This window comes from Misgurnus anguillicaudatus, chromosome 10 (assembly GCF_027580225.2).
Source record: "Misgurnus anguillicaudatus chromosome 10, ASM2758022v2, whole genome shotgun sequence".
NCBI classification, from domain to species: Eukaryota; Metazoa; Chordata; class Actinopteri; order Cypriniformes; family Cobitidae; genus Misgurnus; species Misgurnus anguillicaudatus.
The window spans coordinates 29,008,152-29,022,493 of NC_073346.2; the positions used below are offsets into that span (position 1 = coordinate 29,008,152).

Here is a 14,342-nt window from a genome sequence, read left to right on the forward strand (position 1 = left end):
GCTGGTAGATACTCTCAACCACTTCATGAGGAGATTGCCCTTCATAAGAGGCTGAAGCACAGGAATATCGTTCAGTACCTTGGCTCAGTTAGTGAAGACGGTTTCATCAAGATCTTCATGGAGGAGGTTCCCGGAGGTGTGCTATGCTTTGTCATTGTTCTTACTTGAACTGTTCCTCTTTGATGACATGTAGTCTGTTGAGAAATCCATGGTGCTTGCTTTGTAAGGGCGTGTTGCGTTCGATGTATGCGTGGTGAAGGTCTGTAGACGGGAGTGTAAAGGGAATGTGTTATACTGTACAGAAGACTAAATAAAGGAATTACCCCTTAAGCCACGTCCCCTTTCAAATGCAAACCTGAAAGGGTACCCACTGTAAAATTGTTGCTGTTAACTTTTGTTGTTGATGTATATCTTCGTCTTTTTCTAAATGCCAAAATGACTCAAAACTCTCAAAATGAGTTTAAGATTGTTATACTTTTGTCTTTTAAGGTGAAATACAGTATGTTCTTTGTAAGACACATTTTTTTATCATTTGGCATTTCGTAACACAATGTGTAACCATAAAACCAGTGTTTAAGGGATTATATCTTAAACAGTAGTAAAACATGTGTTGACTTGCTTTTCCCCCTTGACAGGAAGCTTGTCATCTCTCTTAAGATCAAAGTGGGGACCTCTTAAAGACAATGAGGCAACCGTGGTCTTCTACACTAAACAGATTCTGGAGGGTCTGAAATATCTTCACGATAACCAGATCGTCCACAGAGATATTAAGGTAAAAGACGTGTTACGCTGCCAGGAGTTGATCAACATCAAAATGCTGTTTTCATATTTCACAGCATTCTATTGATTTCCATGTCTCCAGGGTGATAATGTTTTGATAAATACATACAGCGGTGTGCTAAAGATATCAGATTTTGGCACCTCAAAGAGATTAGCAGGAATCAACCCTTGTACAGAGACATTCACAGGTAAGTCGAGCCATGTGTTGAATAGTTCTCGACTTGCATGCATCTCATGTTACATTATGTACACTTTTTGTATGTTTGCTTTACAAACTACTCCTGATTCATCTGACCTCAGGCACACTGCAGTATATGGCTCCAGAGATCATTGACCAGGGCCCCCGTGGGTACGGGAAACCAGCTGATATCTGGTCTCTGGGTTGCACCATCATAGAAATGGCCACAGGGAAACCACCTTTTCACGAACTGGGGAGTCCTCAGGCAGCCATGTTTAAGGTTTGTGTTATTTTAAGCTTAAAGGGGTCATATTATGAGATTTTTTTTAAGATGTAAAATAAGTCTTTGATGTCCCCAGAGTGCGTATGTGAAGTTTTATCTGAAAATACCCCACGGATAATGAATTATAGCATGTTAAAATTGTCACTTTGTAGGCCTGAGCAAAAATGTGCCATTTGTGGGTGTGCCCTTTAAAATGCAAATGAGCTGATGAAATGCAAACATCAATCGCAATGATGGTGGTTTGTTGCAATTGAAACTCAATTGTGCTGTCAATTATCTCTAGCTCTTTCACTCTCTCTCTCTTTCTCTCTGCACTAAATGACAATAGAGACAGAGAGCGCAACGCATCATAACCTGAAAACCACGCCCACCGGGGGAAACAATCCATCCGTCTCCATTGACTTTGTATTGTGAGAGGCTGCCTCCTTGTAATTTCTGGCTTATAACAAAAACAGAAAAATGCCTAAGGGGTTGTGCACACCAAAACTTTTAAATGCGGCTGAAAATGCCTAGACAATGCCGAATGCCAGCTGTTTTTCAGGTGAGTTCCAGCTTTCTTCAGCTAAGCGCTTTGGTAGCTGTGATACGTCAGCTGTGAGACGGTTGGTTGCTGTGATACTTGTCCCGCCCCTCCTCCACTGTGATTGCACGGCCGTGTGAGAACTGACATTGACGAGCGGAGCTTTTCACTCAAAGTTGAATATTTTTCAACTCTCTGCGCTCAGCACCGAGAGCCGGTTTTCAGCGCGGAAGAAAACCGCTAGCTGCTAGCTTTTTTCAAAAGCGCCGAGCTTTCATTGAAAACAATTGAAAACATGCACCGGCCGCGAGCGTAAAAGCGTTGGTGTGCACGCCCCCTAAAAGCTGCTGTGTGACAGGGTGTACAGCTAACAAGCACAAAAAAACATTTTTATAAGCTTTTGACCCCAAGAAAACAAGTGTTTAAAGACACAAAAGTGGATACAGGCAACTTTTCATAGTACAACTATTTTTAGAACTACGCCCACTGGAGGGAAACATAATCGGCGATCCACATTTGTGTCTATAAACGCTTGGTTTCTTGGGGTCGACAGCTTATAAAAACCTATTTCTGTTTTTATTGGCTTGTTAGCTATATACTCTGTCACACAGCAGCTTTAAGGCATTATTCTGTTTTTGTTTATAAGCCAGAAATGACAAGGAGGTGGCCTCTCGCAATCCAAAGTGAATGTAGACGATTGGATTGTTTTCCCCCCGGTGGACATGGTTTTCAATAGGGCTGTCACAATGATTAAACAATCATCTCGTTGCAATTGTTTGACCTCATCACGATGCTTTCAGATCACCGCAATGATTGCACATCTCTCTAAAAACACAAGAGGGAGCTGCAGCGCCTGTATAAACGAGACCGTATCAGATTACTTTTAAATATGTGTTGTGTATAATATTTACTGGCAGGTAAACCTCACAAAAGATTTAATTTAAATAATCACAACAATATGTGAAAATTATTTCATAAACAAAGAAAAAAAAATATGATAATTAAATGTCAAAGCATAATCATCAAAGCCCTAAAACAGGCAATTAATTTCCATAATTGTCACAATTTATTAGTCAATTAACCGTCAGCCAAATTTCATAATCGTGACAGCCCTAGTTTTCAAATTAGCATAACTGCGCTGTGTCTCTATTCTGTGGTTGGATAGAACAGGTTAGGTGGGCGGTATTATTGTAATTGGCCTTGCTACCTACGTCACAAAACAGGCGAAATCTGAAAAACCAGCATTGGGGACCTAATTATAGCACTTAAACATGGAAAAGTCGGATTTTCTAAAAAAAAATTTGCACCCCAGCCCCCATTTACTCAGCAACTAAGCCAGGGGTCTCCAACACGTCGCTCGCGAGCTACTGGTAGCTCGTGTCTTAATTGCAGGTAGCTCGCTCGCGGGTTTATATATTTATTTATTTTCTGTGGTTATGGCGCATTTGGATGTCTGGTTAGTGTTACAAGCGCCTGTGGTAGTAAAGACTGTGGGTACGTGTTTGACGTCGCGTTGAGCTGTGTAGACCGGCGTATCATATGACATCAGTAATTTAACATTTATGATTCAAAAACAAACAGATAAGTCCGCGCACCCACGCCGGACGATCCGCGCAACGCGGTGAAGCCCGCGGCAACCGGACGATCTCCGCAATGCTGTGAAGCCCGGGCCGCGGCAACCGGACGATCTCCGCAATGTTGTGAAGCCCGGGCCGCGGCAACCGGACGATAGGCGCAACGCTTTAAAGCCCGCGCCGGGGCAACCGGACGATCCGCGCAACGCTGTAAAGCTCGCGCCGTGGCAACCGGACGATCCGCGCACATCTCGAGTCGAGGCACTATGGTTAAAATAGATGCCGTCATTTTTGGATTCATTTTTGATCAAACGAAAATACAGTCGTCGTCACAGGTTCAATGGGTTATCATCTCATATTTAAACATAAAATGTCAAGAGATACGAGAGAGCCATGTGACATACATGCACATCCCTATTATGAATCCAAAAGCAGTAAATACTCCATGTTTGGATCATCTTTCTAAATCTGATCTTTAATAATTGATTTTTTTATTCAAAATGTGGTATTTTTGGAAGAATCTTACAAGAGGTGATAAAAAAGTATAAAGACAACATGAAAGTTTTTTTTTGTTGTAGGATGTGTTCTTTCATTTGATGTATCGTATGTTTATGTTTAAAGAAAAGCATTTTCTGAAAGGTATTACAATTTTGTGAAAAATAAAAAAATGCTTGCACTGGCTGGCAACTTTAAAAAAAAAAAATGCTGGCAGGAAAGAGTTCAAATCACAGTGAGTTAATAGACCAGTGTTTTAGGTATAACGTGACACAAGTAGCTCTCGACCACTTTTATTTTTTAGAAAGTAGCTCTCCAATGAAAAAAGGTTGGAGACCCCTGAACTAAGCATTTTGTAAGACACCCTCATCACATGGCCCGAAGCAATATTTCTGGCACTAAGATTATACAAAACACTGTTACGCAACAAACACAATAGGGGTGGTGCACAGTTTTGCGTCATAGCTGTTCCTATTTTTTAGTTAAGCACAGCTGACCAATCGGTATCAACATCTGAAACTAATTATTATATAAAGACTGTTATATAACTACTTCAAATAAACTGTAAGGCTTATTTACATTCCTTCGCCACATTACATGTGGTCATTGCTATCATCTCAAGCTTTCATTGCATATTTGTTTAATTTAACCTCAAATGTTCTCTCATGAAAAAAAACACACCTGGTTTGCCTGAAAATTGTACCCCTGCAGGTGGGCATGTTTAAGATCCACCCCACAGTGCCAGAGTGCATGTCAGAGGAGGCTAAAGGTTTCATCATGTGCTGCTTTGAACCCAACCCAGATAAGAGGGCCACGACTTCTGAGCTCTCAAAGAACAGCTTTCTGAAGGGCAGCGCAAGAAAAAAAGCAAAACTTCAGGCAGATAACCTCCTGAAAGAACCTCATGGTGAGCCAATAACTTAGACCCTTGTAAATGTAAATGTTACTCCACTTTTTTTTTTTTTTAATATACTCATTTTTCAGCTCCCCTAGGGTTTGACATTTGAATCTTACAGTTTTGGAATCCATTCAGCTGATCTCCGGGTCTGGCGGTACCACTTTTAGCATAGCTTAGCATAATCCATTGAATCTGATTAGACCATTAGCATCATGACTAAAAAATAAGTAAAGAGTTTCAATATTTTTCCTATTTAAAGCTTGACTCTTCTGTGGTTACATTGTCTACTAAGACCAACGGAAAATTAAAAGTTGCGATTTTCTGTGGCTAGAAACTATACTCTCATTCTGGCGTAATAATCAAGGTGTTTGCTGCCGTAGCATGGCTGCAGGAGGCGCAATGATATTACGCAACAGCCGAAAATAGAGCCCTTGGTATCTTTCAATAGCAGGGGACTATTTTCGGGCACTACGTAATATCATTGCACCTCCTTCAGCCATGTTACGTCAGTTAAATAGGAAAATATTGAAGTTTTAAATAGCGCAATGGTTATTTTTGAGCGCGATGCTAATTGTTTAATTGGATTCAATGGATTTTGCTAAGCTATGCTAAAAGTGGTAGTGCCAGACCCGGAGATCAGCTGAATGGATTCGAAAACAGTAAGGGGAGCTGGAAAATAAGCATATTTCTTTTAAAAAGTGGAGAGTCTTTTTAAATCTGGCCTCTTTAAAAGTCCACTGTGTAGATTTTTAGAGGCATCTAGCGGTGAGATTGTGAATTTCAACCAATTGCTCAAGTCCACAGCTCACCCTTTCCTTTCAAAACGCATAGTAAAGCTACAGTGGCCGCCACATGACAAACATGCTTGACAACATAGTGAAAAAACGCGCAATTATAGAGTGTTCCACTGAATTTTACATCCAGTTGCACATAAAATTTGACCATTTTTTTTTGTAATGTGACACTGAATTTGAAACAGCACACTACTTTCTGCATCTATCATTAAATTATTTATTAGTAATACAGTGGCAATTAGTAGAAATGTGAATATTTGGTTAGCAGGTTGATTTACTGTGTGTGCCCCTAAATTTTCTGGTTGTGCCCCTAAAATTTTCAGTTGGGGGCCACTGTACTCCTAGTGAAAAAAGTTAGTCTGGAGCCCTGTTATCTGCTCTTTTTTATGTTTGCAATGTTTTTTGTTGTCTGCAAATTACCAACCCGCTCAAGTGGATTTTTATAACAATCTGCGGCTCATTTTCGGAGGTTGCATACACTGGAGGTCACATTTAAGCAACAGTAAAACTGGCAACCACAGTGTTTTTTAGAGAAACAGATACGTGAACTAAGGATGTTTCCTATATATCTATGAATATATTTTAGTACTTTTTTATTTTGTAAAGTCAGAAACCTACATACAGTTTCTTTAAAGGAATAGTTAACCCAAAAATTTTAATTTGCCAATACAAAAGAATTGAGGTCAGGCCGAAGGCTCTGCCTAATGTTTCAAAATCATACAGTACATGCCAGAATTAGATTTGTTGTTTTGCAATGTTATAGTGAGCATATGTAATTGTTTCTCAGTCTCCTTAATAGAATACATCCAGAAAATACAGGAAATGTGTATGTAGTAAAACTACATAAAAATGTAAATTGATGTGTCAAGTTTTTCCCATCAAGTTGAGCAATAGCAGGAAATTGCAGCATCTCTTAAACCTAAATAAAATTAAATCCTAATTTTAAAGAAATTAGTCTTTTTACTTCATTCTGCTCAAAAACACTCAAGATGTGTTTAGTGCCAAGAGAGTTCACACTAAACACTGACGATGCCTAAAGAATTTATTGTTTTTTTGTGCATAATTCCAGTATTTTTTTGTTGGTATCTTAATAAAATAGATTGAAAAATAAATATGGATGGACATTAAAACTTCTAAAACAACAAGTCTGGTGGTGGTGCTGGTGGTGACTTAAGACTTTTGCACAGTGTTGTATATAGTCAAAAGTGCAAAGCCTTTTAAGGCATTTGAAGAGCATATACAGTATCTTCTAGTCTATGTTGACAACCTTTATTCTCAAATAGATGATGTCACCGCTAACACACATTGCTTGAAAGCCATGAGGTCTTAAAAATTAATCATGCGAGTTTATTTGTTCTTGTTTGTTATTGCAGACTTTCACAGGAGCATGTCCGTACCCATCGCTTTGCGTGTGGAAAACGCAGACGTTGACCACAGTGAATTGTCCAACTCTTTTGATGTGAGGAGGACCACACCTCTTCTCAAAGTAAATGACATCGCCGCAAGTCCTTCCAGTTCCAGCAGCTTCTTGGCGTGAGTCAACGCTTCCAACCCCAGATTTACATACTGACTTCAGCACACTCATAGCGCCTAAAATGTTGTATATATCTATATGCACATGTTTGGATATTTGTTTGCATCGCATATGCAATTCCTGTTGATAGGGTGCCAGATGATCCCCAAGGAGACATGACGACAAGCCCATCAGGCTCTGGGGAGAATTTAGGTCTGTTCATGTTGAGAAAGGACAGCGAAAGGAGAGACACACTAAACAGAATTCTAACCGAGTACATCAATGACGTGATTCAAAACATTCAGGAAACATTGCCGCAGGTACATTCACACACACACACACCACTGTGTCAATTTATCTTGGAAACATCTCGAGTATATGACGTGGAATGCTGACAAACCACCAGCGTTTCTTCTCAAAGGTCTAAATACTTCTGAACTGAGGCATGTGTGAAAACATGCTTATCTTTTTTCCCATCTTCCAGACAGAGGAGCACGGTATCACCTCAGATCACATCAGCGAGCTGATTGGCTACCTAGGAGAGAACATCCGCTCTCCAGACAAGAGACACCTGACTAATAGCCTGCTAAAGTTGCGCTCCACCCTACTGAATGACGCCGTGCCCCTCAGCAGCCTACAGGCGGCGCTCTTTAGCTTTCAGGATGCAGTATGTGATTTACTTTCAGTTTACTTTTGTTTGTTGAAGACTGTCTAAGCATGTAAAATTAAAGGCCAGAAATCCAGGCTAAAGTTTAATGATATAATTTCAGGGGTGTGATTTTTCCGGATAAATCTGGAATTCCGGCTTTTCCGGCCTGAAAATGAGTCTCTCGTGAATCATGCAAATCCATTTTTTTGTGTGTGTGTGTGATTTCACATTGATTTCATCATGCAATATTACAGATATCTAGGTTATAGTTTTGTAGAAAACCGTAAAAACTGTGCTATTTCTAAGGTGAATAGATTCAAACACTAAAATTGGCCAAAAAAAAAAATCCTTTGATTTGTGTAGCCAAGGAGATATCCTCAGAACACCATAGCAAGACACTAATGGCGCTTTTCCATTGCAGAGTACCCCATGGTTTGGTTTTGGTTGGGTCGGGTCAACTTACTTTTGGGGGCTTTTCCACTGGTTGCAGTACGTAGTACCTGATACTTTTTTTACTACCACCTCGGTTGGGGTTCCAAGCGACCCATGCTGATAGATCTGATAGACACTGTAGATCACTGATTGGTCTGAGAGAATCGTCACAACCAGCGTCATTGCTATAATGTAAAAGATTAGCTTTACCTTCATGCTAGCTTGCATTGAGTAAACCTGTTGTCATCTGTGCTTCGCTGTAAGTTCCCAAACTCGCTTTTAGCGATGAATACATCCACAGGTTGAGAATCAGGAGCACCATAACAGTTTTTTCCAGACTTGCAGTTTGTGGCAGCACATTCGCGACGTGCACGTCCGCATATATGCTGAAATGCAACTTAAATGAGGCTCAGCGGAGCGCGTCGACTGACGCCACGGGTGTTTGTACAGAAACTGGCATGTGAGACAGAGGTAGTGATAAACGCGATATGCAAACATCTATTTCTGGTGGTCAATTTTAATTTTGTGGCGGACTGAGAAAGAAATTAATGTATGGAAATGTACGACGCTCTAACTTGTATGATGTCACAGCAGTAGGCACCGCAAATATAACAACACGCCTATAATCCCTCCCACTCCGAAGTGTTACTAAACTCGATGGAAAGCTAACCAGGCCAAAGTGAGGTGAGCATGACCTGACCCAAACCGTGGGGTACTATGCAATGGAAAAACGCCATTAAGAACACTTAGGCCGTTGACACACTGGATGCGTGGCGTAAGCGTCTCAGCTGCATGGCGTGTCCGTTTTTAATTCGGGTCCCATGTTAACAGGTTAAAGCTTGCAGACTGCCTGCGTGAGACTCGCGGAAAACGCGTGCTTGCTAGAAATAGAACCAACGGCTATTTTTCACGCGAGACACAAGCTTGTTGGAATCGTTTCCAGGCAAAATAGAATAGGAAAATATGTTTACATGTCATTTAGTACACAAATACATTTAAATGAATTACATTTTGATGTTTAAAAGTCTATAGGTTGTCATACATTCAGATATAAATGTAATTTAAAATATACATAAATAAATAATGATTGATTTTCAAATATGCACCTGTCAAACTTAGTCAATTTTGCCATCAATACTGTTGAATGTCTCCTTTATCAGCTTTATATTTATGCTTAACATGAAGTTGAAATTGTTGTTGTGAAGACAAGAGCCTGGTCTGTCTGCGGGTTCCCTCTATGTGAGATGGGTATAAACCCTCTATGTCACCTACAGCAGCAGCAGCGCGCCGGCTCCGCGTCAGACACGGTACTGGTGTGTAAAGTCACAGAAAACGCAACGCAGCCGCCACGCAACTGACACGCAACAGAAACGCCACGCTCACGCCACGCAGCCAGTGTGTCACCGGCCTTAAACCCCATACAGAGTGTTTTCCAACCCTGGGAAGTGTTCCCGGACGCACACCACACATTTTCAAACTCTTTATATTCGAACACACCTGAATCCACTCATTAGCTCATAAGTAGAGACTTGGGCTGTGTCCAAAATAGCCCCCAGCCCCTCATTCACTATTCCCTACAATGTACCTTTAACACTCAATATTACTGTGCATATGGTGCACTCAATAATGTGCACTATGATTTCAGACACCACTAAAAATGGATGTTATTCGGACACAGCCTCTGTGAGAGAAATAGTGGGGTCAGATGTGGGAAACATCCAAAATGTGCACAGGGTTGGGAAACGCAGCATAGCAACACCCTAGCAACCACTCATTAGCAAATCATGATTATTGCATTTTTTTCAGAAAATCCTATTTTCGAAATATTAAATGAAGTTAATGTAAAAGTGCTGCTTTGGTTTATAGGTAAAGAAGGTTCTGAAGAAACAGCAGATTAAACCTCATTGGATGTTTGCTTTGGACAACTTGCTGAGACAGGCTGTACAGGATGCCATTACGGTTCTGCTCCCAGGTATGAAAAAGCACCTGTTTGGAAGTGACATGGTCCTCCTATAACCTTTATTGCACCAATGAATGCTCTGCTACTCACACAAAATCCATTTCCATGTGTTTCTCAGAGCTCAAGCTTCAGCTACAGTCATCGTTTGAAAACGAGGAAAGCTCTCTAGAAACCGAGCAACCCTGTGAGGCTGATCCTAGGGAAACTATCATTCCTCTCATAACGCTCAATGAGGAATCTGATATCACTCAGAGATCTGAAGAGAGTGATGAGAAACTGGCCAAGAATCTCGTCTCCAATCACTCCTCACTCACAAAGGAGCTGTCTGAACTCCGACTTGAGTCCAGGAGGTATCAGACATCTTACTGTACCTTTCTAAATATTTTTTTTTTATTACGGACAATGTACAATTTTCAACATAAATATTACCATTTGATGCATTGTACCAGAGTTAGCCATAGGCTAAATTACATCTGCAGTACATTAAATGCTGCTTTAATGTTTGGCTTTTTGTTTTTATTAGATGTATTGTATTTCCTGATTGTAGTAAAGATCGAATGCAACATTACTGAAACTGTATGATAAAGATACACCTGTATGCAAGTCTTTAAAGCAGCAGCAAAGTTTTTATTCTTAAAATGTCACCACACGGGGGCAGTAAATGAAAACCGTTTTCAAGCTGTTGGAAATTGTTCATGCTGTGTTCCAGGTTGCTGATTGAGTTGAATGTAAAGGAGAAGGAATACCAGGAACTTCTCAGGAACTCGCTACAGATGACACAAACGCAAATCAACACCCTGGAGGTCAAAGCTTCCTCTGCTGCTACAGGTTACTTCCTTTTTATTACCCTGGGACCATTTATACCGCATCGTTTTTTTCATGATATCATCAGTCACTCATTTCCTACGTAAACTAAAAGACAGTTCTCTCCCGAGGTGTGGCCAAGGAACGATGAGTGTTAAATTATCACATCAAGACTCCACATGCCACTGCATGGGTTTAGTTAGGGCAGTAGTTTTGATACAATGGAGATGTTGTGTCATCTGTTACCCAACCTCGACTATCCTTAGTTTAAGCCTGACCCTCAGGCCTTGTGTTTTCAGTCTGTGTATATAGTAGAAAAATCCTATTGTTTGGCGGAAACACAGCTCTATACTTTTTGTCGTGGGTCTTTTTGCAGTAATTGCATATCACTGGGAAAAGAATTTAAATTGTGTTATTGATATATCATGTTAGTATCAGTTATGTAATTCAGTTTGTCATGCCAATGTGTGTGTTTGATCATTCTTTCCCACAGATAAGAAAATATCCCACAATCCCCAGTACAACGCTATGGTCCGCTGGTTAAAAGGCGTCCCTGTGGATGAGAAAACAATTGAAATAGTGAGTGGACTTTTTGGAAATCGTACAATATATGAAGAGCTCATATTCAAAACAACATAAGTGCATCTGGCGTGTTTTCCTGTAAATTGGCATTTTTTTATCAGGTTCTGATGTTTAGGTTCAGTAGTTTAATTTTAATGGGAATGAAAAAGTTATTTGAAATGCCTTATGTTTAACAATTTGACTCTTTCACTGCAAAACCCTCTAAGTACATAAATCTCCAAAAGTCTTCAGAATCCTTTTTGAATAGGTAGAAAGGCTTAAAAATTTTGTCAATATTCTAAATTATTTTGTAAACCTCCTTTAACCGAGTAAAAAAACTGTTACGTCTTGATGTACGCATAGCGTTGTTTATTCAGTTCTTTATCTGTGCACTTAGAGGACTTTGCTGAAAAATCAATGTCGCGTTTAACGGATTTTGCTAACAAATCGTTTTTTTTTCTGAATGTTTTTTGATGAAGATGCTAAAAGCATTTGGTCAATATCATTATGTCGTTTTTGACTGAGGTGGCATTTAGCAGCTTTTGCATCTGAGCTTTTCATAGTTATTTTAGATCAGTGGTCGAGTCTGTGAATTCTATTAAAAGCCTCAATTTTAATATTTATTTATTACATATTTATTATAATAGCTTGGCTTCTTTTATGTATGTTTACATTGTAAACAATGAAAAAACATATCAACAAGTAACAAAATAAAATCAGCCCTCCAGATTGTTTTATCCATTGTGGTAGCCCTTGCTCACAAAAGCAAAATTGGAGACCAGTGGCGGCCGGTGACTTCTTTTTTCGAGGGCGCTCGATGCGAAGTTCATCACAACATGTATGTAGCCCGTCATGTGTGTGGTTCGTAATTTCAAAAGTATGTGTTCTGCGCATTGAGTGATCCTATCACGTGTCTTGTCAAAATAAGTGCCTGCTGCAGACGCATCTAGAGGGTTTATGATAGGAGAGACGCTCGCGTTTGTCAGATACTCGCATAATCTCATCTGTAATCAGAGTTTACTGTTAAGGGAGTGTCTAGCGTGTATTTTGTGAACGTGAGCGTTCTTTTATCATAAACGGTTTTGACGCATGTGCAGCAGGCACTTATTTTGACAAAACACGTGATGCACATGGTTCACACAACAAACACATACACAAGCAACACACATGACACTCCGAACACATATTTTGAATTTGCGCCCCTCGGATGAGCAGTCACGAGCCGGAGACCCCTGTTTTAGATATATACTACTGTTCAGAAGTTTAGGATTGTCATGATTTAATGAAGGTAAACCATGTTGATGTAATCGTATGCTTTTATCTTTAAGCTTGTTTTTCATGACTTCACCTTGGATAGTCTCATCCATCTCACATGCAGAGATGACTTGCAATACTGTGGCATCAAGTAAGTAAATCATGTTGTAAGCACACCTATGTAAAAAGAAAACTTGCAGTAAGAAATCTATTCATGTATGTTTTTCAGAGGTGGGATGCTGTGTCGCTTGTGGGCTGCTATTTCCAAACAGAGGAAGTCTTTTCTCCCTCCAGTTAAGGAGGACGGCGAAGACACCGCTCTTTAACACACAGACTAAATCTGTTTCTTTTTTTAAGGATATGAGCTCAGTGAGTTTGCAATTTAGAGTCTGCCCTTTTATTTGGCACTGTTTTGATGTGTTATCAAGTGACACTAAGATGAAAGACATTCATTTCAAGAAAAGAAATACACTGTCAGAAGACGAAATGGTCAGAAAGTTATCCCTAGCTGTCAAACTTTTCAAAAAGTACATTTGCACATAAAAAGTTCATATTAGTTTTTTTAGTGCCCCAGTGTCAGCTTGGGGCCATTTTTGTCCATTTTTATGACGGTGTATGTGAACTTAAGGTTTCTCAGGAATAACCTGTTGAATATTGTAATAAGATTCAGTATATATTTTTCTGTGAAATCTTTATCCAAACATTTATTATGTGAAAATGTTTTATATGTGCAGGGTATTAGATGTATTAGGGTACAAAGAATCTGTATTTGTATTTATGAATTGTTCACACTTATACTGACAGTTAGCTTGAAATAATACTAACAGCGAAACAAGTTTGATTACTAGTTTGTCTTAAAAATACATGTTTTAATTTAGTTATTTTATAAGCCTGTGATATTGCCTGCTTTGTTCTTTATGCATATTTAATGAAGCAAGATTTTTTATTTTAATGATCAAAGTGTCCTGTTATTTCTTATATTGTACAATATATGTAAAATGATAACAATCAAAGCTGATGCATATTTGTCTTTTTTGTGGAAAACATCCTCATGTACACAGCACATTATGTCATCATTTTCCCAGTGTGAACATCTCACTGGTGTTATTAACATTTCTCAGTGTGCAGTGATTTGACTGTACACACACATACTGGCAGATGCCAGGTGGGTGGTTCATAGGCCTCCTGGAAGAAGTGATGGCATGCACTAAGACTAATCTAAAAAGTACATCCATGCTGCCCTTTTGTTTTCAGACTGTTGATGGTACCATAGCAACAGCCACTACGTCACACTATTACCCTGGGCTCCGGGTTAAAGACCATGTTAGTACTTACCGCATGGATGTTTTTCTCTGTAGGGTTTATGTGACTGTGATCATCGTATCATTGCCACTTCAATGATCAAGCAAGAAAATTGACTTAATCACACAATTACTTTATAAAGGAGATGACCTAATCAACGGGCTAGGCTTTTCTATTCTTTCAACACATTGAGTGCATTGAATCAATTTTATTACAATATATCACAGTCATCTGGCTCTTATTTGGAGATCAGGCTCTTTTTTTGAAAATAGGCTCATTTTCCAGCTCCCCTAGAGATTTTTTTCCATTTTGGAATCCATTCAGCTGATCTCCGGTTCTGGCGGT

The 14,342-nt window shown here is 39.6% G+C and overlaps 1 protein-coding gene across 1 annotated transcript in view; it reads left to right on the forward strand.

The window, feature by feature from the left end:
- Positions 1-13,708, forward strand: part of LOC129448419 (mitogen-activated protein kinase kinase kinase 5) — a 28,250-nt gene extending 14,542 nt beyond the window's left edge. The window contains exons 15-28 of the mRNA XM_055210799.2: positions 9-136; positions 636-772; positions 863-968; positions 1,081-1,238; positions 4,542-4,737; positions 6,896-7,055; positions 7,187-7,355; positions 7,520-7,702; positions 9,983-10,088; positions 10,195-10,426; positions 10,786-10,904; positions 11,374-11,459; positions 12,770-12,846; positions 12,925-13,708. Coding sequence (XP_055066774.2) covers positions 9-136; positions 636-772; positions 863-968; positions 1,081-1,238; positions 4,542-4,737; positions 6,896-7,055; positions 7,187-7,355; positions 7,520-7,702; positions 9,983-10,088; positions 10,195-10,426; positions 10,786-10,904; positions 11,374-11,459; positions 12,770-12,846; positions 12,925-13,021 — 1,954 coding nt within the window. The 3' untranslated portion in view covers positions 13,022-13,708. The remainder of the gene's footprint in view (positions 1-8; positions 137-635; positions 773-862; positions 969-1,080; positions 1,239-4,541; positions 4,738-6,895; positions 7,056-7,186; positions 7,356-7,519; positions 7,703-9,982; positions 10,089-10,194; positions 10,427-10,785; positions 10,905-11,373; positions 11,460-12,769; positions 12,847-12,924) is intronic.
- The last annotated feature ends 634 nt before the right edge of the window (positions 13,709-14,342 follow it).